This window comes from Etheostoma spectabile, unplaced genomic scaffold (assembly GCF_008692095.1).
Source record: "Etheostoma spectabile isolate EspeVRDwgs_2016 unplaced genomic scaffold, UIUC_Espe_1.0 scaffold403, whole genome shotgun sequence".
NCBI classification, from domain to species: Eukaryota; Metazoa; Chordata; class Actinopteri; order Perciformes; family Percidae; genus Etheostoma; species Etheostoma spectabile.
Window position 1 is genome coordinate 194609 of NW_022605603.1, and position 27830 is coordinate 222438.

Genomic DNA, 27830 nt, shown 5'->3' on the forward strand with positions numbered 1-27830 from the left:
CCGGTCACAACCACTAAAGACAGTTGTGGTGTCTTAAGCTTGTAGTTGGAACAAAAAAACCAATCACAATAGAGTGAAAACGACGACTTACTGCAAAGTATTGTGGAGATAGACTGTTCAGACAGACAGCTTGCAGCACATCAGGCAGCAAGGCAGGAGACAGTGTACCAGGAATGAGTGGGGGCGGCTCTTGGTCCTGGGACCACATTGGCCTTGTTTGTTGATCTTTAGCGACAGCGTTGACAGACAAGGTGCAGACGGACGTTGTCAGACTTGGTGCTCAAAGCAAAAATCACTCCGCCAGCGGCTGCTGTGGAGGGAAAGGCAAAGTGGAGCGCTCTGTCAAGGCTGGCTTTCGGAAGGTTCAGTTAGCGTCGTGCTCCGCCCCCCCACTGTTTACGTCAAATATCCTGTTTCCATCGCCCGTCCACAGGGACACTCCACGCTTCAGCTTTCCCCGCAGTCTGAACGCCATTAGAAGCCAACACCATTGCAGGAAAACATCGCCAACTTTCAGTAAAAGTGTCCGAAAAAAACATTTTTTTGCAACCTGGCCCTATTTTTCCTATGTTTTTTTTTTTGGTGTCTAAGTGACTCATGGGACCTCCAACTCTTTGACGTTGGTCAGTGTACGCGAGATCGCGGCAGTCGCACAGAGAAACAGCTACATGTACGTTACCCTCTGGATCCGGCCAACTCGCCCCGATTAAAAAGTGCCCTCTGTTCATAGTTTAATACTTTTGAACCATAAAGTGATTACTACTCACTTTTGGTTTAGTTAAATCCTACGATTCATGTTTAACGGCGGTCTTTTCCGGTCCTTTCTAGCCTCTACGGGGGTTTTCTATCCACCTGGAACTTCAGCCTCTTTTGTGCTTTAATCCCATACTGTTATATTTCCAAGATTGATCCCCTTTTGTCTGCTGTCTGCATTATCCTTTTTCAAGTGCATGTGGCGGCAGCGTTCACTAGCTGCGGCTCAGAGGCTCTCTAAACTATATTTTTGCTTGTCCTGTACATGTGTGATGACAATATGAAGTGAATCTCATCTAATCTAATCTAAAATTCATCAGCGTTTTTGGCTCATTTCTGCCGCTGCCGCTCCTCCGCGTCTGCCCGTTTCTCTCCTGTCTCATTTTCGGAAGAACTGCCCATAATATGTAGATACAGGCACCCCTCCTTGTATGGAAGGCCAGAAGGGACAAATGCCTATAGCTCTAATGGAAGGCCAATAATGCACTATTTAGACCCATATTTGCTTGTGTACATTGCTGTGGGTGTACTTCATCAGCTGACATTATTATGTTCTTATTTGCATAAGTGGAATGTCATGAGATCAAAAGAGTCTTGACCTTTTTTGAAACAATGCATGGTAATTCTTGTCACTGTATAAGTCTGATGATTCTTTTCTTCTCAGGGTACACCCCAGACATATGACAATGTGTTTAGGTCTGGATATCAATACATATCTGGACGATTCTTTATTTACTTTAGGCCTACACATTTTTAACATGCAAGTTACCTCACTGCAAACCCAAATATTCTAATAACCCGTGTTGTCCTAAAAAAAATGATTTTCAATATCTTGACTGTCCGACAACAGGTTTGTATTTTTAACAAGATTCTAATAAATCAGACGGAATTCACTGTAAACATGGCCCGCAGGTGCCCATAGTGTTAATCGTGCCAATTGTCCATCTTGTTTATAACCTTCAAATGCTTGTTTTGCCGTTGAAGGCTCAGATTAATTAACAGATAAAAACAAAGTTAATTAAAGTGTGTCTGACAACTCATGAAATGGATTTCTAAGGAGGTCCCTTTCCACTTTTCTCACAATCCCAACTCTACTTTTGTAATGCACATATCATTTACACATGTTGGCTCTGTACATGCTTTTTTTGAGTTAGATCTGGGTGGTTTAGCGCGCTAGCATCTCAAGCGTCTGGGGTAAAAACAAAAACCTCTTAAGTCCATACTTATGGTTTTCCGTGTTTTCTGTCATTTCACTTACTGTTGGTTTTTCATGTTAAACGTGCCAAAACTTCAAATGAGGTAACTTTATTAAAAGAATCCCGTGACTGAAACATTCAGATTTCCAATTGTTCTGAACGACCAGCGGTTTGAACAGTTGTTCCTCCTCTGCTACAGTCCTTACGCAAACGTCTAAGCCGCCTTCTATGCATTGGTCCAACTGTCTCGCAGGTCAGTCGGGGACTGGGGTTTTTGTTGTTTTAGCCACCTGCCGGGGCTTTGTTAACATGGCCCGCCGTGTAGCTACAGCTCTTACGGCGTGGTAACTTGTAGGCCCATGTCACTATTTAACTGCGTGAACCGATGTGTACCCGAATAGCACTGCTGAACATGCCGTCGTACATCGGTTAAGCGTTTTTGTTCGCTAACGTTGTAGGCTACATGCTAACGGTCCGTGTGTTAACATTGTCCCATGTCGCTACTCTAACGGCAGTTGTTATACATTGTCCCATTCTAGCTACATCTAACGGCTTAAGTTGGACAGGTTGTCCTCATGTAGCTTACATGCTAACTCAGGCAGTGTTCATTGTCCCGTAGGCCTATTGCTAACGCAGTGGTGTAACTATTGTCCCTTAGTGTAGCTACATGCTAACGCAGTGGGTGTGTAAGCGAGTTGTCCCTGTAGCTACATCTAACGACATATTGGTCTGCTTTCCTGTTAACTCTCAATTAGTCACACTCCGAAATTTTGGTTATTTCGTACTAATTTTTTTTGCATTGGACTGGTAAAGATTGCTGCTAAATTGTCCCCATTAGCTACGTCTAACGACGTACTATTCACGGCTCGCATGAACTCCATCAGCACTCTCGATCTTTTCTTGGACATGGTGCATTGTACAGAAATTGCTGCATATGCCATTAGTGTCAACTGCTAGCTATTTACGTACATGCTAACAGCAGTAGTGTATTCTTCGCTGCCAATTTCCCCAATTCCGGGTCACATTGCTCCTGAAGAAGCCTTTATCGGGATTTTTCTACAGTAGAAAGTGCTGCTTCCTTCCTCTAACTAACATTAGCATACTGTAACCATTATTTAGCTACATGCCACGGCATGTTCGAGTACAAACACAACAGGCAAGTATTATCCTAAAAATGCGCTTTAGTCACCCTTTAAAGAGGTTTTCAAAGGTCAATCTCTGTAGGAATCCTTTCCGTAATGTTGTTCAGACGCTTCTAATATTATATTATCTAATAAAGATAATCAGAGCCTGTCAGTGGGCAAACAGCACGTTTAGAGGACAAAATTGACGATGAAAACTGCCCAATGGGTTACATTGTAGCTCGTCGCTGTAGCTGTTGGTCACGGTTTTCTTGCTTAATACAGGACCAATTTCAAAGATTGTTATTGAGCCATCATTTACTTACAACACACACACACATAGAAAAATATAGTCCAGGATGAAAAAACAAAAACATGTCTCTTTAAAGAAGAGGTGATAACCACATTGGAGCCTTCTAATCGATGCGAGATATAAGCTGTTCTCGTGCCTGAGACATGGATAGACCCGAGATACAGTTTGTCCAAATGTTAATCTTTTATCTTTTGCACCAAGACGATCATGAGACTGGGGTTTAAACCATCCATAAAAAGCTTATAAAGAAAGTTGGGCGGATTTTACGAATTACCTGACAGTCTTTTCCGAGGCTACACTATAATCCCAGTTGTGATTCGAGCTAACTGCTGTTTGTTATTCCGCATAACATGCTCAATACTCATTAGTAGCTATGTCCACGACAATTGTGAATTTCCGGTTTATCAGAACGCAAATGCGACAGAAAGCTAGCAGTTTGCAGCCGTAGCACTCAAGTTCAGCCACTTCTTGGCCTAAGTCATAACCAAATCGTTTCCTTCAAATATCGAGAATCCTATCGGAATGGCAATGTCATTCGAATAATCCTTTAGATATTTTTTTTTAATCATATCGTGCAGCCCTAATGTCAACTCCATACTACATGTAAATGGACTAAGCGTTTTTCCTAGTCTTAACAACTTCTCAAGTGCCTTTGGGTACGTAGTTACAGGAACCATTCACATTCACACACATATGGACATGGCGGCCATCTGCTATCAGATAAACCACACCCACAACCCACACACCACCACCGATGCGTCTGCCCCGGGAGTTCAGTGTCGGCCAGGATTGAACCCCCAACCTTCCTGTGGATGACGATCTGCTACCGCCTGAACCACTGAAATGTAGAACTGTGGCAACCAATAAAATTCACGTGCGCAACCACCAAACATTTTGGTTTCTTGACCCTTGTGTGGTATTCGGGTCAAATTGGACCTTTCAAATTTTTGCAAGAAGAAAAGACAAGTTTACATGTTTCTACCTAAACCAGCGTCCTTCCTTATTTCCTTGTGTAACATGCATTCCCGACTCACCCCAGAACATTAGTCTGGATGTGACACTTTCTATGTGGATTTTTAACATAATTATAACTTCATAGACAAAACCCCACTTCCATTTTGAATTGGTGTCCAGTAGAGACTGATTCATTCCCTAAACACACTGTTATCTCAGCTGTTTGTATTGATAAAGACAACATTTGGTTAATAGATTATGAAGGAACGTGTTATTTCAGAGTTGTTTGTTTTAAAACCCTGAATAAGTCCCGGGTCAGTTTGACCCGAGGAAACAAGGGTCCCGACAGTGAAGACAACGCGGGGTTAAGCAAATATTCGAAAAAAAAAACCCCCACTAGTTTCAGAACCTGGCATGTGATCAGACAGAAAAACCTTGGACAACGGCGAGACGTGTCACAGGAAAACAGGCAATAATCAATTATTCTCCATCCACTGACCGTCACATCCTGGGGGCGATGGCCTACGCGGCAGTAAAACATAACCTCTGACCGAGACATGGACATGATCGGTGTCTTCAAAACAGCGCGCTGGACTGGTGAGCGTAGCTCCCCGATCGTCGTTTAAGCTAAGTAAATTCAGAAGACGGAGATTATTTTAACCTCTAACGTGTCCATGTTGTGGAAAACAAACGTTTGATGTGTGGAGAACTCGGAAATAACATACGGCCTGCTGGGACAACGCAACACGACTTGAGACCACATGAAAAAAAAAAGCATTTTTGAAAGAAAAAAAAAAAAAAAATAGCCCATCTATTGTCTTACTTGTCTTTTACATGTCGTCCTATGTTTGATGTTTGAAATAATGCTGGGATGTGTTACACATTGGCTTTTGAATTAATTTGCAGTGATTGTTGCTCATCCAAGAAACCGCTTAGGGCCATGCTGGATGTTTAGAATTACTAAGGTCTAAGGGTCTAAGGGCCCCCCCAACAGTACCCATTACAACATCTGGACCACACCCCAGGAAGGAGGTCTAAACTCCTTGTGTTGTCTTCCCGGTTACCAACAACTTGTCCTTCCAGGTCAAAATTGAAATTAACATTTTTTTGTGCTTTTTTATTTATTTTTTTTAAATGTTTTTGTCACTTTTTTTCTGATTGACTTTGGCACTTTTTCCGCCGGCTGTTTGGCAAGTTTTTTAAAAACGATGAGCTTTGGTTTAATAACAGGTTTTACACACTTATTCTTAGAATCATGGTCACAACACTCATTTATTTCAATTATACATAGGTTTTTAGTTTAAAAATGAAGCCAAAGTTAGATTTTTGACTGGCTCACAGTTTGTATATGTCAAAGTTTATTCCAATACTGGTTTGAAACCATAAAAATGCTTTAAATAAGAAAAAGAAAAACCCAAAATATCACATAAGTAATGTTTCTCTTAACACATTGTAATCACCATGTTTATTTTTAGGGCACATTTGGTTGAAAGAAATCATTTTTCAGTAGGACCACCTTTGAAACGGATCAATGTGACCCGAGTAGAGACACAATGTTAGTTTTTTACCCTCGTGTTGTCTTCCGTTGACCCTGCACTTTCGAGTTATTCTGGTCAAAATTTAGATTAAAACTACAGACACTTTCACCGCGTCCCCCTGTGTTTTGTCACTTTTCCTAAGTTCTTTGGCCACGTTTTCCAACGTTTTGGTCAATTACTTTTCCCGCTTTTTGAGACATTTTTGTGTTTTTTTTTCCCCCCCCCCCCAGCCACCCCGATTTTTTGTCCCTTTTCTCAACGTCTCCCTACAAAACAAGCAAATCTTCAACTGCCATAAATTAATAAAACACCCAATAAATTAATTCTAGGAACTGATCATTTATGCGCTCGTAACGAACGTCGGTACGGGAACCCATTCGCGTTGATTTTTGTTTGTGCTTTCAATTTAAAGAAACTCAAATTTCTGGACACGTGAAACTTTTGAAATATGGTACAATTAATCGACCCAGACAACAGGAGTGTTTATAATTGATTTATTTAGATTTAGTTTGTGATGGTCTTAAAAAGGTGTTCATGTAAATACATACATTACAAATCATACTTTCATCTCTACCCTGACTGTGTTTTCAGTAGGGTCATCCAAAAACACATTCTTGATTCTGTATGGCTGGGTGCTAAAGTGTTCCACTTATGTAAACACACATGCAAATATTTTCGCACTACAATGATGATTGGTGGCCACCACACATCTGCTTTTGTTGGATAAGTGGTAACCTGCTCAGTGGTCGCCATGGAGATCTGAGTAACAACACTGCAGCTCAAGAAAACTAGGTGATCTTTCGTTAAACTTATGTTTTGTACTGTATTTATCATATACTAACATATCTGTAGTTGTGTCTGTTGTATACTTAAGTCATATTTTAAGGTATTGGTGTTCATTACATCTAGATAACGTTAGCTAGCAACAGTTTGCCTACCACAGTTAGCTATCTACGTTAGCTAAGCTATTAGCTTAACATCAACAGTAATTCTAGAGTGGACAATGTCCTATTCAGATATTGATGTCTCATGGTTATTGAGAGTAGCATTGTAGTTTACAGTAATTAACATTTTCAAATATTGTAATTTGCGAGCACAGCTAGCTACTCTGGTAGTGATGCTAACTGAAGTTTATGATGAAGTTAGAACTATGTAAAGCTAAAATTTGCGGCTTATGCAGCATGGTTTATCATAATTGTCTATTAAGTATGCAATATTGATTTTAAACACTATCCTTGATCTTGTCTTTTCATTCTCAGGCACTGCTACAACACACCCACCCAGGATCCAGCTCTAAGATGCTGCCCTCACAACTGGTCCCTGCCAGACTAGCAGTCGCATACGGTTTTTGGTCTGGGACCCCAGCATCACCAGTGAGGAATGCACATCACCGGTGCCAACTGCCAACTGTCGCCAATTTACGTTGCATGCTTGCCAAGAACCTGTTGCAACATGGAGCGTTGTCGCAGTTCGACAGCCAAGGTTGTCTGGAGCAGGTGCGGCATTTTACAAGAAAGCCAACATCCCCATGGTGAGCGACAAAGCGTGCGTGCCACAAGATTATAAACTTAGTCATGTAACAACAAGCTGCGGATAATCTCCCAGCCAGCGATCCATAGAGACTACAGGCGAAACAATTGAGAAAATGGAAGTGCAAACTTGATGCCACTTTCTGCTGTGGCCCTCCAAATGTGGAAAAGCTAATTGATAATCCAGAAGACCTAGCTTTCTTGGCCAGCATGAAGACCGACAGAGTGGCCACATTGGTGTATTGGACAAAAAAGCTGCAGCTCAGGTGAAGTGGCGAGAGAGCGTCAAGCTGCCGCAGCAGCCAGGCTGTTCCGCTGTGAAAAGAGCTGGAGGAGATGACTGCAATGTCCAGCTTGGTGTCGGGAGTGATGAGTGCCAGGAGAGTATACTAATACAGGTCTGTCCCCCATCTGAGGGCAAACCTCCCACAAGCGTAAGTAAGACTGGAGCAGTGTCCACGTAAGAAGACTGAGACCCACTCTTCATTCCACATGATATCCTTAGCGACCAAGTGTCGTGGTCACTGGCTACAATTGAAGATGTCACCAATGCAACAGCTGCACGTGATTAGCCACTAGAGAGTTGTTTTGTTCTTTTAAGTGTGTCGTATCGCTCCTTGTGTTTAACAATGAAGTCAATTAAACTTTATTGTGTGTCCCGACATCCTCACTGCTGCACCAAACACCCGGTAAGGCCACGTGAGGCCACCCTCCATTCATTTTGTTATAGGACAAATGAATGGAGAATCTTGAACAGTTGAATTCTGAGAAATACCCAAGTTGCCCAAGGGCAAACATACAACTTTACACTTTGATAACCCTAGAAACATGTTACGTATAAAAGTTCACTGTACTCAAACTTCCAGGTCAACCTTTGGCAATAGACTAAAATTGCCAATTTTTCGAAATTTCACAAAAGTTCAGGTGTTAGGGGCCCCCTAAATCCAATGGAATTCCTCAAAACTTTGCAAAAGTCTTTTTATGTTAATTGGAACAATGCAATGCAGCCAAATTGATATTTTGAAATTAAAATTTCCCATTCAAATTTGATGCACCCTAGGTTCCAGCAGTGCCTCCCCGCTGAAGCAGCCTCGTGGAAAAATTTAAATACAACAGGGGGCGGGGGGGGGGGGGGGGGGGGGGGTGGGTTCTACTACTACCCACTGTGTCAGTGATGATCAGCCAGCCTACCCTCAAGGTCCCAAACCGTCCGTCTTTTTCCTTTTCTGCGTTGAGCAGCCACCAACACAACGAGAGAGACAATTACACGGCCCGCTGTGCCACGCACCACAATTGTTAGCACCACTAGGGTTATACGTGAGAAAATGCTCGATTGTTTGGGTGAAGTAACCCTTTAAAAGTGAAGAAAACTAAGAGACGATGGGTTGCGCAAGATCAATTATAGTCAGCTGGTAAGCAACATCCTAAACAAGGGTGACATATTATTAAAAGGCAGGGGGGTGGACGCGCCACACCCACACACACACACACACACACACACCCACACACACACACCACACACACACACACCACACACACACACACACACACACACACACACACACACAGGATATCATCTATGACAGCTGAGTGAGAACGGCCAGCGCGATCGCCCACCTTTAAAGCCCATATGTATGTATATATTATTATCATGGTTTCATTTTCAAAAATCACCCTATCGTTGTTGCACTGCACATTGCTGCAGATCTCTTTTATCCCCGTGTGTTTAGGTCTCTGTTTTAGCGCCAGAGTGAAACATCTCACTTCTATATTATCTTTATTGAGGAGTCGCATGCTCAGGTAGCTCGGTAAATCCCATCACTATGATAACTCTTTCTCCAGCTTTGGTCGGTCCAAGGCAGGATCAGCTGGAACTCTTCTTCTAGACCAGGGCCACTTGTGGAATATCTCCAGAACAGGGACAGAAGTAGTTCTTTTGGACATTAAGGTATACGAGTGGCTGTTGTAGAAGTGTTTTGCCATTGAGAACGAGCTAGCACGTAGTTAGCCACCTGTCTCTAGTGACGTAGAAAGCCGGCAGACGTTGAACAGCTCACCCGGAGACCGAAGACAAGAGGACATTCAGAAACCTGTATCTCACTCAAAACACCATGGGTAGTTTGTCTTCTAAGTTTGAATGCGTGTGGAAGCGCCAAAAACACAAAATAACCAGAAAAAGTGTGGTTTTTTTTCATAATAGGGCACTTTAACAATCAGTTGTTCCTTTCCAACAGTTTCCTCAGCTCGAAATTAGACGGCCTCCTCCACACGATTACAATGCGGGGGGGGGGGGGGGGGGGGGGGGGGGGGGGGGGGGGGGGGGGGGGGGGGGTGGGGGGTTAATTATTGGGAAATATGGGTTACACCCCAAGACTGTACTAGGGCGACGTGATGTGTTGTTTGAGTTCTTAACCACATGCACTAGTATTCAAAGAACCCTTCCGCACGAGCTGAAACCATTTAAAAAAACGGCTTTCGCTTTCAGTACAAGAAAGAAAAACAGAGAAGTGTGAAGACTGAAGAGTGAGAGGGAAGTTGAACTTACTTTGACACCATCGGCTTTTTTGTTCAGCAGGCTTTTGGCTGCTGTGGGGAAAAGATAACAATGCAAGGATATGAGTGGCCAGCTGGAAGACACACACACGCACACACACACATTTGTGTCTGGCTATCTTTGTTGGGACCAGTCATTGACATAATGCATTCCCTAGCCCCTTACCCTAACCTTAACCATCAAACCTAAATGCCTAACCTTAACCCCCACCCTCACCCTAACCATAACCATGACAACTAAATGCCTAACCTTAACCCCCACACCACACCTAACCATACCTAACTCCAACCCTACTCTAAAACCAGTCTTATCCTCTAACAGCCCTTTAACGTTACGGGGACCAGATTTTGTCCCCACACAGCTGTCAGGTCCCATAAGTATATCGTATTCCAGTTTTTGGTCCCCACAAATGCACACACCACACACACACACACACACACACCCCACACACACACACACACACACACACACACACACACACACCACACACACACACACACACCCACACACGAAAAACACACACACACACACACACACACACACCACACACACACACACACGTCTATTCAAAGCTGGCCAATTAATAGCAACGTAGAGGACACTGAGAAAGCGAAACATGCAATTAAGCCAGGAGCATGAAAGAAACTCAGGAATCATTAGCCTAACGTCAATTAGATCCTCCGACAAGACGCTAGGAGACACTGTAACGGTGTTTAGTGTTCCCTTTCTCTGCCCACTTTCACTCAAGCCCTCGCAAACATGCTACGTACACATCAACGATGGGGGGGGGGGGGGTTTGGCAGCCATTATGGAGGAACATTTTACAAAGGAACATAAAAAAATAAATGCAATTTACTGTGTAGTCTGTACCGTTCAACAGTGTCCGGTGTAGTATATACACATACACAAATAATGATTCACTATAATATTTATTATACTTTTGGTAACACTGTATTTGAAGAGGTGATCATAAGGCTGACATGACTCGTCATTTTTTGACATCTGTCATGAGCGTGAAGAAGTCCTTTTGAGTGTTCGTGACTGTCGTTAAGTGTCATTCTGTACATGATGACACTTTTAATGCAAAGCTACATTGTCCGAGATGTCTTTGTCATGACAACTTGACTTTAGCGAAGACAGTACAACCTGTTGATGTCTTCGTAATGACAACTTGACATTAACCTAGACAACTTAAACCTTCATTAATATGTCATGACAGGCCCATTTATCAAACTTTAATTAACTCTTTACTTTATGTGTTAACATTACATTAACCGTGTCAGTAAGAGGTTGGTTTATATTGAGCATTATGGTGTCATGGATATTTTTTCCTTGACCTCAAATGAATGAACACAATTTGAACTTGTCATGAGTTTGATTATATCATCAAATACTTCAATGACATATCCTGAATAATATCCATAACCTCAAGTAAAGTGGAACCACTTGGACTTGTCATTAAGTGTCTTAAAAGTTAAGACCAGTTTGATTACAGTGAATGCAGCACCAAGGTGGTTTAATGAAGTTTTAAACAGTTAACGTTAGCTTTAGGCTAACGTTCTGTTGCTAAACTATCTTTACAGCAGCTTAATAGTAACAGCTAACTTTATTAGCCGCCGTGGCTAGCTAGTGAGTTCAGTTAGCTATACAGCTGTTAATTTGCTGACTCAGCCCAGGGATGCTAAGAGGCGAACCGTAAGAAAACACTCTGGGTAGGGAATTCTCAGTTAAAAGCTATTCCATATAGCCGTTACAGTAGCCAATAGCGCTGAATGTGCATTAAGCTGGGTTTCTGCTAGGCAGCTTTGAAGCGATTCAAACCGGCTTTAATTCATTTGCCATGCTAGCGCCAACGTTACCGAGGATGGTTTTCTTTCCAGGTTTTAGCTCTTTGCAGCCCCAGGGCCGAGGCAGCTAGCTAACTGGACGACTGCAATGCTATAGCTAACCAAGCTAAACGCAGCACCTTCTGGTCTTAGCATGTTCCGTAAGCACACTGGCCACCAAGCATGCACTGTGTCAGCTAACAGCCTGTGACTGATGCGCTGGTAGAACATTACATCCTAGTACTAAACCTGGCAGTGTAGTGTGACACTGGGAGGACGAGCTACTGAACCAAGAGCTCTTACCTTAGACATGGTTACCACACCAGAGCGGGAAGGAAGAAAAACAAAAGTCAACAATAAGGTCACTGACATGATACTGCCAACTGAGAAAATCACGCAAATAGACCAAATGTAATCTTGACTGTCGTTTGTCATGAGGTGAAACATCAATGTCTCTTTGTCATGTAGAGGAGACAAATCAATAATGTTCGATTCAGTTGAAACACTTTGCCCTTAGGAGGGACCCGACGAGGGGACTGCATCGATCCGTGTGGACATTCAGTCTCTGGTGATAGCGACCGTAAAGGGCGGACCGGTGGAGCTTAGGCCGGAATTGAATAAAAAGCGGTATTCAAAAGAGCAGCATGTAAAACAACACCTAAAATACACAATGAAGACAGGGTTCGGAGGTGTCAAGAAATAAATCCTCTCCTCAGTAATGATATTTGTGCCTAGAAGGACAGCATGTCTTACAAGGGAACGGTATTTCAGCATCAATCTTTATTGGTTCAGTCCTACTGAGAAGTTGCAGTGGCCGCATCGTAGTCAGGATGCACCCTAGGGAGAGAGAAATGGAAACTGTGTTTTCACTTTGGTTTTCACACCTTTGACGTTTGCTCTGGTCCGGAGCAATTTCCCTTGGTTTGGTGTTTTTCCCCATTGGAAAAAACCAGCAAACCAAAATGGACATTACCACCATGCAAGAAGGTTGGACTCCTCTTATTGGTCAGATGTGTCTGAGAGAGAAACACTGCAAGCATCACCAGACACGAACATCCACACCCAGGCCCGGCCCTAAACAATTTGGTGCCCTAGGCAAGATTTTAGGTGGCGCCCCTTGCATCACTGTACAGTTACTGATGTTAAAACTAACAGATAGCGCTCGCTATTTATTGATAGCCACTATGCATGCTAACGGCTGATGCTATTATCAATCATTGTTCTGCAACAGCAAAATAATATCATTCATCCACCCTTTACTGTAACATTACCTCTGTCTTTGTCACGTTTTTCCTCCTCTACTTTTTTTTTTTCCTCCCTGGGCACCAGGACAGTTAGGACGCTTTGACATTATGAGATTTAGATGCAGGTAAAAGAAGCGGGCTTGTTTTTAATAAGGTGACGTTATATTAGGTGACCAGATTTCTCAGACAAAATCCGGGACATTTTCAGCTCAGAAGCATATTTACTCCAAAACAGTAATGTTTTTATTTTTGTAAAACTTAAACGGGGACACTACTAGAGCGTTCTCATTAGGGCTGAGCCCCCCCCCCCCCCCCCCCAAGGTATCATCCTAGACCCACCCCTGCTGCTAGTTCCTACTCCACTCCACTACACCTCAAGCTAGAAAGTCCTTATATTTCAAGATAAAAATCCATCCTTATACTTCAGATAAAAGTCCTAATATTTCAAGATAAAAAGTCCTAATATTTCATAAGTCAAGATAAAGTCTTAATATGTCTATATCTAATATTTAAGATGAAAGTCCTAATATTTCAAGATAGACAAGTCTTAAATACTTATTCAAGATTAGAAAGTCTTAATATTTCAAGATAGAAAGTCTCATATTTCATAATGTGTAATGTTACTGAACTACTGACAAGCGTTTGCTTTACTGCTCAAGGCTTTTTCTGCAACAGCTCATGAGAATCAGATACCAACAAACTACTGAGGACATATTTCCTTTGACATTGATGCAGTATTAAACGAGATCGCTAGTTAAGTTAATGGATAATGTCCAGCTGTATTACGTTCATAAAAGTGCTTGTTAAGCTCTAACAGACTCAGATTAATATTCTAAGTGTCTGACAACATATGGGCAAGGATTTCTAAGGAGGTTCGACTTTCGTTAAGATTAGACCTTTTTAAAACATAAAAGTCCGCGAAATTGCGTTCGCTAAACGCACCAGACTCCTGTAAATAACCAGTGATGTTTAACATCGTAAATACGGCTTCTAAAACCTCTCTGAGCACCGCTGGCTCTGGCTGTCTGGAGCCTGCAGGTGTTGGGTGTGCGATTATTCGGCTACGTTTTTTCTTTCATTCCAATTTCGGGTCTTTCGTCACAGTGAAAACCGGTGACATTTCCGGGGACAGATCCAGCCGGGGACAGGACCAAAATAAGGACTGTCCCCGGAAACCGGGACGTCTGGTCACCCACGTTACAGGTACAGCACAGGCCGGGCGCCCCCTTGAAAGACCCGAAATTGGAATGAAAGAAAAAACGTAGCCGATAATCGCACACCCAACACCTGCAGGCTCCAGACAGCCAGAGCCAGCGGTGCTCAGAGAGGTTTTAGAAGCCGTATTTTACGATGTTAAAAATCACTGTTTATTTACATGGAGTCTGGTGCGTTTAGCGAACGCAATTTCGCGGACTTTTTATGTTAAAAAGGATCTTAATCTTTAACAGAAATCGACCTCCTTAGAAATCCTTCCCATAATGTTGTCAGACACTTAGAATATTAATCTGAGTCTGTTAGAACTTAACAAGCACTTTTGAACGTAAATACAAGCTGACAATTATCCCATTAACTTAACTACGATCTCGTTTAAACGCATCAATGTCCAAGAAAATATGTCCTCAGTATTTTTGTTGTATCTGATTCTCATGAGCTGTTCAAAAAAAGCCTGAGCAGTAAAGCAACCGGTCAGTAGTTCAGTAACATTACAACATTATGAAATATTGAGACTTTCTATCTTGAATTAAGACTTCTATCTGAAATATTAAGACTTTCTATCTTGAATATAGGACTTCTATCTTAAAATATTAGGACTATTAGGACTTTATATTTTGAACATATATAGACTTTCTATCTTTGAATATTATACTTTTATCTTGAAATATAGGACTTTTATCTTGAAATATAGGACTTTTTATCTTGAAGTATAAGGATGGATTTTTTATCTTGAAATATAAGGACTTTCTAGCTTGAGGTGTATGGAGTGGAGTAGGAACTAGCAGCAGGGGTGGGTCTAGATGATACCTTGGGGGGGGGGGGGGGGGGGGCTCAGCCCTAATGAGAACAGCTCTAGGTCTAGTGTCCCGTTTTAAGTTTTACAAAATAAAAACATTACTTGTTTGGAGGTAAATATGCTTCTGAGCTGAAAATGTCCCCGTTTTGTCTGAGAAATCTGGTCACCTTAATATAACGTCACCTAATTAAAAAAACAAGCCCGACTTCTTTACTGCATCTAATCTCATAATGTCAAAGCGCCTAACTGTCTGTGCCCAGGGAGGAAAAAAAGAAAGGAAAAACGTGACAAGAACAGAGTAATGTTACAGTAAAGGTGATGATGATAATGATATTATTTTGCTGTTGCAGAACAATGATTGATTAGCATCAGCCGTTAGCATGACATAGTTGGCTAATCAATAAATAGCGAGCGCTATCTGTTAGTTTTAACATCAGTTAACTGTACAGTGATGCAAGGGGGCGCCACCTAAAATCTTGCCTAGGGCACCAAATTGTTTAGGGCCGGGCCTGGGTGTGGATGTTCGTGTCTGGTGATGCTTGCAGTGTTTCTCTCTCAGACACATCTGACCAATAAGAGGAGTCCAACCTTCTTGCATGGTGTGTAATGTCCCATTTTGGTTTGCTTGGTTTTTTCCAAATGGGGAAAAAACACCAAAACCAAGGGGAAATTGCTCCGGACCAGAGCAAACAGTCTAAAGGTGTGAAAACCAAAGTGAAAACACAGTTTCCATTTCTCTCTCCCTAGGGTGCTATCCTGACTACGATGCTGGCCACTCGCAACTTCTCAGGTAGGACTGAACCAATAAAGATTGATGCCTGAAATACCGTTCCCTTGTAAGACATGCTGTCCTTCTAGGCACAAATATCATTACTGAGGAGAGATTTATTTCTTGACACCTCCGAACCCTGTCTTCATTGTGTATTTTTAGGTGTTGTTTTACATGCTGCTCTTTTGAATACCGCTTTTTATTTTCAATTCCGGCCTTAAGCTCCACCGGTCCGCCCTTTACGGTCGCTATCACCAGAGACTGAATGTCCACACGGATCGATGCAGTCCCCTCGTCGGGTCCCTCCTAAAGGGCAAAGTGTTTCAACTGAATCGAACATTATTGATTTGTCTCCTCTACATGACAAAGAGACATTGATGTTTCACCTCATGACAAACGACAGTCAAGATTACATTTGGTCTATTTGCGTAGATTTTCTCAGTTGGCAGTATCATGTCAGTGACCTTATTGTTGACTTTTGTTTTTCTTCCTTCCCGCTCTGGTGTGGTAACCCATGTCTAAGGTAAGAGCTCTTGGTTCAGTTAGCTCGTCCTCCCAGTGTCACACTACACTGCCAGGTTTAGTACTTAGGCATGTCATGTCTACCAGCGCATCAGTCACAGGCTGTTAGCTGACACAGTGCATGCTTTGGTGGCCATGTTGCTTACGGAACATGCTAAAGACCAGAAGGTGCTGCCGTTTAGCTTGGTTAGCTATAGCATTGCAGTCGTCCAGTTAGCTAGCTGCCTCGGCCCTGGGCTGCAAAGAGCTAAAACCTGGAAAGAAAACCATCTCGGTAACGTTGGCGCTAGCATGGCAAAATGAATTAAAGCCGGTTGAATCGCTTCAAAGCTGCCTAGCAGAAACCCAGCTTAATGCACATTCAGCGCTATTGGCTACTGTAAACGGCTATATGGAATAGCTTTTAAACTGAGAATTCCCTACCCAGAGTGTTTTCTTACTGGGTTCGCCTCTTAGCATCCCTGGGCTGAGTCAGCAAATTTAACAGCTGTATAGCTAACTGAACTCACTAGCTAGCCAACGGCGGCTAACTAAAGTTAGCTGTTACTTTATTAAGCTGCTGTAAGATAGTTTTAGCAACAAGAAACGTTAGCCTAAAGCTAACGTTAACTGTTTAAAACTTCATTAAACCACCTTGGTGCTGCATTCACTGTAATCAAACTGGTCTTATAACTTTTAAGACATCTTAATGACAAGTCCAAGTGGTTCCACTTTACTTGAGGTTATGGATATTATTCAGGATATCGTCATTGAAGTATTTGATGATATAATCAAACTTCATGACAAGTTCAAATTGTTTCACTTCATTTGAGGTCAAGGAAAAATATCCATGACACCATAATGCTCAATATAAAACCAACCTCTTACTGACAGGTTAATGTAATGTTAACACATAAAGCTAAAGAGTTAATTAAAGTTTGATAAATGGGCCTGTCATGACATATTAATGACAGGTTAAGTTGTCTAGGTTAATGTCAAGTTGTCATTACGAAGACATCAACAGGTTGTACTGTCTTCGCTAAAGTCAAGTTGTCATGACAAAGACATCTCGGACAATGCTAGCTTTGCATTAAAAGTGTCATCATGTACAGAATGACACTTAACGACAGTCACGAACACTCAAAAGGACTTCTTCACGCTCATGACAGATGTCATAAAAATGACGAGTCATGTCAGCCTTATGATCACCTCTTCAAATACAGTGTTACCAAAAAGTATAATAAATATTATAGTGAATACATTATTTTGTGTATGTGTATATACTACACCCGGGACACTGTTGAACGGTACAGACTACAACAGTAAATTGCATTTATTTTTTTTATGTTCCTTTGTAAAATGTTCCTCCATAATGGCTGCCAAACCCCCCCCCCCCCATCGTTGATGTGTACGTAGCATGTTTGCGAGGGCTTGAGTGAAAGTGGGCAGAGAAAGGGAACACTAAACACCGTTACAGTGTCTCCTAGCGTCTTGTCGGAGGGATCTAATTGCACGTTGTAGGCTAATGATTCACTGAGTTTTCTTTCATCTCCTGGCTTAATTAGCATGTTTCTCTTTCTCAGTGTCCTCTACGGTTGCTATTAATTGGCCAGCTTTGAATAGACGTGTGTGTGTGTGTGTGTGTGTGTGTGTGTGTGTGTGTGTGTGTGTGTGTGTGTGTGTGTGTGTGTGTGTGTGTGTGTGTGTGTGTGTGTGTGTGTGTGTGTGTGTGGTGTGTGTGTGTGTGTGTGTGTGTGTGTGCATTTGTGGGGACAAAAAATGTGAATACAGTATACTTATGGGGACCTGACAGCTTGTGGGGACAAATGCTGGTCCCCGTAACGTTAAAGGGCTGTTAGAGGAATAAGACTTGTGTTTAGGGTAGGGTTGGAGTAGGTTATGGTTAGGGTGGTGTGGGGGTTAAGGTTAGGCATTTAGTTGCAGGTAGGTTAGGGGAGGGTGGGGGTTAGGTTAGGCATTTAGGTTTGATGGTTAAGGTTAGGGTAAGGGGCTAGGGAATGCATTATGTCAATGACTGGTCCCAACAAAGATAGCCAGACACAAATGTGTGGTGTGGTGTGGTGTGTCTTCCAGCTGGCCACTCATATCCTTGCATTGTTATCTTTCCCCACAGCAGCAAAAGCCTGCTGAACAAAAAAGCCGATGGTGTCAAAGTAAGTTCAACTTCCTCTCCACTCTTCAGTCTTCACACTTCTCTGTTTTTCTTTCTTGTACTGAAAGCGAAAGCCGTTTTTTTAAATGGTTTCAGCTCGTGCGGAAGGGGCTTTGAATACTAGTGCATTTGGTTAAAGAACTCAAAAAACAAACTAGTCGCCTCAGTACAGTCTTGTGGGTGTAACCCATATTTCCAATAATTAACCCCCACCCCCCCCCCCCCCCCCCCCCCCCCGCATTGTCCATCTGTGTGAGAGGAGGGCCGTCTACTTTCTGAGCTGAGGAAACTGTTGGAAAGGAACAACTGATTGTTAAAGTGCCCTTATTATGAAAAAAAACCAACACTTTTTCTGGTTATTTTGTGTTTTTGGCGCTTCCACACGCATTCAAACTTAGAAGACAACTACCCATGGTGTTTTGAGTGAGATACAGGTTTCTGAATGTCCTCTGTCTTCGGTCTCCGGGTGAGCTGTTCAACGTCTGCACGGCTTTCTACGTCACTAGAGACCAGGTGGCTAACTAGCGTGCTAGCTCGTTCTCAATGGCAAAACACTTCTACAACAGCCACTAGTTAACCTTAATGTCCAAAAGAACTACTTCCTGTCCCTGTTCTGGAGATATTCCACAAGTGGCCCTGGTCTAGAAGAAGTCTCCCAGCTGATCCTGCCTTGGACCGACCAAAGCTGGAGAAAGAGTTATCTAGCTGATGGGATCTTACCGAGCTACTGAGCATGTGCGACTCTCAATAAAGATAATATAGAAGTGAGATGTCTCACTCTGGAGCTAAAACAGAGACCTAAACACACGGGGATAAAAGAGGATCTGCAGCAATGTGCAGTGCAACAACGATAGGGTGATTTTTGAAAATGAAACCATGATATATAATATATACATACATATGGGCGCTTTAAGGGTGGGCGATCGCGCTGCCGTTCTCCACTCAGCTGTCATAGAATGATATCCTGTGTGTGTGTGTGTGTGTGTGTGTGTGTGTGTGTGTGTGTGTGTGTGTGTGTGTGTGTGTGTGTGTGTGTGTGTGTGTGTGTGTGTGTGTGTGTGTGTGTGTGCGCGTCCACCCCCCTGCCTTTTAATCATTTATTTCACCCTTGTTTAGGATGTTGCTACCAGCTGAACTATCATTGCTCTTGCGCCAACACCATCGTCTCTTAGTTTTCTTCACTTTTAAAGGGTTACTTCACCCAAACAACCGAGCATTTTCTCACGTATAACCCTAGTGGTGTCTAACAATTTGTGCGTGCGTGGCACAGTCGGGCCCGGGTTAATTGTCTCTCTCGTTGTGTTGTGGCTGCTCAACGCAGAAAAGGAAGACGGACGGTTTGGGACCTTTGAGGGTAGGCCTGGCTGATCTCACTGACACAGTGGGTAGTAGTAGAACCCCCCCCCCCCCCCCCCTGTTGTATTTAAATTTTCCCACGAGGCTGCTTCAGGCTGGGGAGGCACTGCATGACTGAACACTAGGGTGCATCAAATTTGAATGGGAAATTTTAATTTCAAAATATCAATTTGGCTGGCATTGCATTTTGTTCCAATTAACATAAAAATGACTTTTGCAAAGTTTTGAGGAATTCATTGAGATTTAGGGGGCGCACCAACACATGAACTTTTGTGAAATTTCGAAAAATTGGCATTTTAGTCTAATTGCCAAAAGGTTGACCTGGAAATGTTGAGTACAGTGAACTTTTATACAGTAACATGTTCTATAGGGTTATCAAAGTAAAAGTTGTATGTTTGCCCTTTGGGCAACTTGGGCATTTCTCAGAATTCAACTTTCAAGATTCTCCATTCATTTGTCCTATAGACAAAATGAATGGAGGTGGCCTCACGTGGCCTTACCCGGAGTTTTGTGCAGCAGTGATGGATGTCGGACACACATATAAAGTTTAATTGACTTCATTGTTAAACACAAGGAGCGATACTGACACACTTAAAAGAACAAACCCTCTCTAGTGGCTAATTCACTGCAGCCTGTTGCATTGGTGACATCTTCAACCTTGTAGCCAGTGACACGACACTTGGTCGGCTAAGGATATCATGTGGAATGAAGACGTTTGTTCCAGTCTTCTTACGCTTGACACTTGCTCCAGTCTTCTTACGCTTGTGGGATGGTTCGCCCTCAGATGGTGGACAGACTGTATTAGTATCCTCCTCTGGCACCTCATCACTCTCCGACACCAAGCTGGACATTGCAGTCATCTCCTCCAGCTCCTTTTCACAGCGGAACAGCCTGGCTGCTGCGGCAGCTTGACGCTCCTCTCGCCACTTCACCTTGAGCTGCAGCTTTTTGTCCAATACACCAAATGTGGCCACTCTGTCGGTCTTCATGCTGGCCAAGAAAGCTAGGTCTTCTGGATTATCAATTAGCTTTTCCACATTTGGAGGCCACAGCAGAAATGTGGCATCAAGTCTGCACTCCATTTTCTCCAATTGTTTCGCTGTAGTCTCACTGGATCGCTTGGCCTGGGAGATTATCCGCAGCTTGTTGTTAGCATTGACTAAGTTTATCATCTTGTGGCACGCACGCTTGTCGCTCACCATTGGGATGTTGGCTTTCTTGTAAAATGGCCGCACCTGCTCCAGGACAACCTTGGCTGCTTCGAACTGCGACAACGCTCCATTTGCACCAGGTTTCTTGGCAAGCATGCAACGTAAGATCTGGCGACCAGTTGGCAGTTTGGCACCGGTGATGATGCCATCCTCACTGGTGATGCTGGGGCCCAGACCAAAAACCAGGATGCGACTGCTAGTCTGGCAGGGACCAGTTGGTGAGGGCAGCATCTTAGAGCTGGATCCTGGGGTGGGTTGTGTTGTGCAGTGCCTGAGAATGAAAAGGATACAAGCTCAAGGATAGTGTTTAAAATCATATCTTAGCATACTTAATATGACTCAATTATGATAAACCATGCTTGCATAAGCCTCAAATTTAGCTACATAGTCTAACTTCATAACTTACCGTTACATCATACACAGAGTAGCTAGCTGTGCTCGCAAAATACAATATATTTAAATGTTAATTTACTGTAACAACTACAATGCTAATCTCATAAAACATGAGACATCACTACTCTGAATATGACATTGTCCACTCTAGAATACTGTTGATGTTAAGCTTAATAGCTTAGCTAAAGTAGATAGCTAACTGTGGTTAGCAAACTGTTGCTAGCTAACGTTATCTAGATGTAATGAACACCAAATACCTATAAATATGACTTAAGTATACAAAGACACAACTACAGATAGTTAGTATATGTAATAATACATACCAACATAATTAACAGAAAGATCACCTTTGTTTCTTGAGCTGCAGTGTTGTTTACCTCAGATCTCCATGGCGACCACTGAGCACTGGTTACCACTTTATCCAACAAAAGCAGATGTGTGGTGGCACCCCTAAATCATCATGTATTGGAAAAATATTTTGCATGTGTTGTTTCTACATATATTGGAACACTTTTAGCACCCAGCCATATCAGAATTCAAGAATTGTGTTTTTTGATGCACCCTACTGAACACACAGTCTAGGGTAGAGATGAAGTATGTATGTACTGTATGTATTTACATTGAACACCTTTTTAAGATCCATAAAACTAACTAAATAAATCCAATTCATGAACCCTCCTGTTGTCCTCGGGTCGAAATTTGACCCATTTTCAAAAAGTTTCCGTGTCAGAAATTTGAGTTTCTTTCAAATAAAATGTCCAAAAAAAAATCAACGCGAATGGTTCCGTACGACGTTCTTTACGAGCGACATAAATGATCAGTTCACTAGATTAATTTAATTTGGGTGTTTTATTTAATTTTATGGCATTTGAAGATTTCTTGTTTTGTAGGAGAACGTTGAGAAAAGGGACAAAAAACGTGGGGGGGGGAAAAAACAACAAAAATGTCTCAAAAAGCGGAAAAAGTAATTGACCAAAACGTTGGAAAACGTGACAAAGAACTTTAGGAAAAGTGACAAAAACACAGGGGGACGCGGTGAAAGTGTCTTTAAGTTTTAATTCTAAATTTTGACCCAGAATAACTGAAAGTTGCAGGGTCAACGGGAAGACAACACGAGGGTTAAAACAAACTTTAACCCTTGTGTCGTCCTCGGGTCAAATTGATCCGTTTCAAAGGGTTTCCTATCTGAAATATGGATTTCTTTCAACCAAATTGCCTAAAAATAACATGGATGATTCCATGTGTTGTTCAGGTAACATTACTTTCATTGAATTATTTTGGTGTTTTTCTTTTTCTTTATCTTAAAGCATTTTTTTAATGGTTTCAAACCAGTATCTGGACTAAACTTTGACATCTACCCATCTGTGAGCCAGTCAAAATAATTCCTAATTTCTGCCTTTTTAACTAAAAACCTATGTATAATTTGAAATAAATGAGGTTTGTTGACCATGAATTCTAAGAATAAGTGTAAAACCTGTTATTAAACCAGCTCAGGTTTTTAAAAAACTTGCCAAAAGCGCGGAAAAAGTGACAAGTAAATCAGAAAAAAGTGACAAAAACATTTAAAAAAAAATAAATAAAAAAGCACAAAAAAATGTTAATTTTCAATTTTGACCTGGAAGGACAAGTTGATGGTAACGGGAAGACAACACAAGGAGTTAAGACCTCCTTCCTGGGGTTGGGTCCAGATGTTGTAATGGGTACTGTTGGGGGGTGCCCTTAGACCCTTAGACCCTTAGTATATTCTAAACATCCAGCCATGGCCCTACGTCGGTTTCTTTGGATGAGCAACAATCACTGCAAATTAATTCAAAAGCCAATGTGTAACACATCCCAGCATTATTTCAAACATCAAACATATGGACGACATGTAACGACAAGTAAGACAATAGATGGGACTATTTTTTTTTTTTTTTCTTTTCAAAATGCTTTTTTCTTTTCATGTGTCTCAAGTCGTGTTGCGTGTCCCCAGCAGTCCGTAGTTTTATTTCTCCGAGTTCTTCCACACATCAAACGGTTTGTTTTCCACAAACATGGACACGTTAGAGGTTAAAATAATCCTCCGTCTTCTGAATTTACTTTAGCTTTAGAACGAGACTCGGGGAGCTACAGCTCACCAGTCCAGCGCGCTGTTTTGAAGACACCGATTCATGTCCATGTCTCGGTCAGAGGTTATGTTTACATGCTCGCGTAGTCCATCGCAGGATGTGACGTTCACGTGGATTGAGACTAATCTGATTACTTTGACTGTTTTCCTGTGGACACGTCCTCGCCGTTGTCAAGGTTTTCTGTCCTCGTTTATCACATGCCAGGTTTCTGAAACTAGTGGGGGTTTTTTTTTTCGAATATTTGCTTAACCCTCGCGTTGTCTTCACTGTCGGGACCCTCTCGTTTCCCTCGGGTCAAACTGACCCGGGACTTATTCAGGGTTTTAAAAAAACAACTCTGAAATAACACGTTCCTTCATAATCTATTAACAAATGTTGTCTTTATCTCAATATCAAACAGCTGAGATAACACGTGTGTTTAGGGAATGCAATCAGTCTCTACTGGAACACCAATTCAAAATGGAAGTGGGGTTTTTGTCATGAAGTTATAATTCATGTTAAAAATCCACTATAGAAAGTGTCACATCCAGACTAATGTTCTGGGTTGAGTCGGGAATGCATGTTTATCACAGGAAAATAAGGAAAGGACGCTGGTTTCAGGTAGAAAACATGTAACTTGTTTCCTTTTTCTTCTTGCAAAAATTTGAAACGGGTCAATTTGACCCGAATACCACACAAGGGTCAAGAACCACAAATGTCTTTGGTGGTTGTCGCACGTGCATTTTATTGCGTTGCCACAGTTCTACATTTCACGTGGTTCAGGCGGTAGACCGATCGTCTATCCACAGGAAGGTTGGGGGTTCAATCCCTGGCCGACACTGAACTCCCGGGGCAGCGCCATCGGTGGGTGTGTGTGTGTGTGTGGGTGTGTGTTTATCTGATAAGCAGATGGCCGCCATGTCCATATGTGTGTGAATGGTGAATGGTTCCTGTACTACAGTACCAAAAGGCACTTTGAGAAGTTGTTAAGACTAGAAAAACGCCATGTAGTCCCATTTACATGTAGTATGGAGTTGACATTAGGGCTGCACGATATGATAAAAAAAAATATCTAAAGGATTATTCTGACTGACATTGCCATTCCGATAGGATTCTCGATATTTGAAGGAAACGATTTGGTTATGACTTAGGCCCAACGTGGGCTGAACTTGAGTTGCTACGGCTGCAAACTGCTAGCTTTCTGTCTCATTTGCGTTCTGATAAACCGGAAATTCATCAAATTGTGCGTTGGACATAGCTACTAATGAGTTCATTGAGCATGTTATGCGGAAATAACAAAAGCAGTTAGCTCGAATCACCACTGGGATTATAGTGTAGCCTCGGAAAAGCTGCTCAGGTAATTCTGTAAATTATCCCGCCAACTTTCTTTAATAATGCTTTATGGATGGTTTAACCCATCCAGTCTCATGATCTCTTGTGCAAAAGATAAAAGCATTAACATTTTGGACAAAACTGTATCTCCGGTGTCTATCCATGTCTCAGACACGAGAACAGCTTATCATCTCGCATCTGATTAGAAGGCTCCAATGTGGTTATTCACTCTTCTTTTAAAGAGACATTTTTTTGTTTTTTTCATCCTGGACTCTATTTTTCTATGTTTGTGTGTGTGTGTAAGTAACTGATGGCAATAACAATCTTTGAAATTGGTCCTGTATTAAGCAAGAAAACCGTGACCAACAGCTACAGACCGAGCTACAATGTAACCCATTGGGGCAAGTTTTCATCGTCAATTTTGTCCTCTAAAAGTGCTGTTTTCCCACTGACAGGCTCTGATTATTCTTATTAGATCATTATATATATTATTAGAAGCGTCTGAACACATTACGGAAAGGATTCCTACAGAGATTGACCTTTTGAAAACCTCTTTAAAGGGTGACTAAAGCATTTTTAGGATAATACTTGCCTGTTGTGTTTGTACTAGAACATGCGTGAGCATGTAGCTAACTAATGGTTAGCAGTATGCTAATGTTAGATTAAGATGGAAGGAAGCAGCACTTTCTACTGTAGAAAAATCCCCGATAAAGGCTTCTTTCAGGAGCAATGTGACCCGGAATTGGGGAAAATTGGCAGCGAAGAATACACATTACTGCTGTTAGCATGTAGCTTAAATAGCTAGCAGTTGACACTAATGGCATATAGCAGCAATTTCTACAGTCACAAATCGCAAATAAAAACCAAATAGTACCAACAGAAAATAACAGAATATTTTTCAGGAGTAATGTGACCTGGAATTGGGGAGAGTTTAACAACACTGGCAGCCAAGGTGACATTATACTGTCGTTAGCATGTAGCTACATGGGACAATGTTAACACTGCTGTTAGCATGTAGCTACATGGGACAATGTTAACACTGCTGTTAGCATGTAGCTACACGGGACAATGTTAACACTGCCGTTAGCATGTAGCTACACGGGACAATGTTAACACTGCCGTTTAGCATATAGCTACATGGGACAATGTTAACACTGCCGTTAGCATGTAGCTACATGGGACAATGTTAACACTACCGTTAGCATGTAGCTACATGGGACAATGTTAACACTGCCGTTAGCATGTAGCTACATGGGACAATGTTAACACTGCCGTTTAGCATGTAGCTACACGGGACAATGTTAACACTGCCGTTAGCATGTAGCTACACGGGACAATGTTAACACTGCCGTTTAGCATATAGCTACATGGGACAATGTTAACACTGCCGTTAGCATGTAGCTACACGGGGCAATGTTAAACCCGCAGTGGCTTAAAAACAACACCACCCCAGTCCTGCCTACCTGGAGCAGTTGACCAATCATAGAAGGCCGGCTTAGCGTTGCGTAAGACTTAGCAGAGAGTAGGAACAACTGTTCAAACCGGTGCGTTCAGAACAATTGGAAATCTGAATGTTTCAGCTCACGGGATTCTGTTTAATACACGTTACCTCATTTGAAGTTTTGGCCACGTTTAACATGAAAATCCAACATAACGTTGAAATGACAGAAAACACGGAAAACCATAATATGTGATCTTTAAGAGGTTTTTTTGTTTTACCCAGAATGCTTGAGATTGCTAGCGCTCAACCCACCAGATTCACTCAAAAAAAGCATGTACAGAGCCAACATGTGTAAATGATATGTGCATTTCAACCAAAAGTAGAGTTGTGATTGTGAGAAAAGTGGAAAGACCTCCTTAGAAATCATTTCCATGATGTTGTCAGACACTTTTAATTAACTTTTGTTTTTTTACTTTTAATTAATCTGAGCCTGTCACCGGCAAAACAAGCACTTTTATGACGGTATAAACAAGCTGGACAATTGCACTATTAACACTCTGGGCCCTGAGGCCATTTTTACAGTTTAATTTCCGTCTGGATTTATTTTATAATAACTTGTAAAACATCAACCCTGTTGTCTACAGTCAAGATATGAACATCATTTTTTTTTTAGGACAAACTGGGTTATTAGAATATTTGGGTTGCAGTGAGGTCACTTGCATGTTAAAAATGGTTGTAGGGCCTTAAAGATAAATAAATGAATCTTCCAGATATGTATTGATATCACAGACATAAAACACTTGTCATATGTCTTGGGAGTTACACTGAGAAGAAATAATCATCATAACTTATACAGTTGACAAAATACATGCATTGTTTCCAAAAAAGTCAAGACTCTTTTGCTCTCATGACATTCACTTATGCCAATAATAACATAATAATGTCATATTTATTGATATTACACCCACAGCAATGTTACACAAGCAAATATGTGTCTAAATAGTGCATTATTTGGCCTTCCATAGAGTCTATAGGCATTTTTGTCCCTTCTGGCCTTCCATACAAGAGGGGTGCCTTTATCTCCCATATATGGGCATGTTCTTCCTGAAAAATAGACAGGAGAGACAGGGCAGACGCGGAGGAGCGAGCCAGCGGCAGAAATGAGCCAAAACGCGATGAATTATTAGATTAGATTAGATTAGATTCAACTTTATTGTCATCACACATGTACAGGTACAATGCAACGAAATACAGTTTAGAGAGCCTCTGAGCCGCAGCTAGTGAAAGCGCCGCCACATGCACTCTGAAAAGGATATATGCAGACAGCAGACATAAAGTGGATCAATCTTGGATATAACAGTATGGATTTAAAGCCCAAAGAGGCTGAAGTTCCAGGCTGGATAGAAAACCCCCTGTAGAGGCTAGAAAGACCCGGAAAAGACCGCCGTAAACATGAAATCGTCAGGATTTAAACTAAACCAAAAGTGAGTAAATCACTTTTATGGTTCAAAAGTTATTAAACTATGAA

The 27830-nt window shown here is 41.9% G+C and overlaps 1 protein-coding gene and 1 long non-coding RNA gene across 2 annotated transcripts in view; one reads left to right on the forward strand and one right to left on the reverse strand.

Moving 5' to 3' along the window:
* Positions 1-27830, forward strand: part of LOC116686615 (calcium/calmodulin-dependent protein kinase type II subunit delta) — a gene marked incomplete in the record, with an annotated part of 176474 nt that overhangs the window by 136098 nt on the left and 12546 nt on the right. The window contains 3 exon segments of the mRNA XM_032511637.1: positions 15787-15829; positions 17229-17235; positions 18453-18483. Of these exon segments, the coding sequence (XP_032367528.1) occupies positions 15787-15829; positions 17229-17235; positions 18453-18483 (81 nt within the window).
* On the reverse strand, positions 16012-16329 carry LOC116686616 (uncharacterized). Its single transcript, XR_004331312.1, has 2 exons — positions 16195-16329; positions 16012-16162 (listed from the first exon to the last, which is right to left on the reverse strand). It is a non-coding gene; the product is annotated as an uncharacterized LOC116686616 (long non-coding RNA).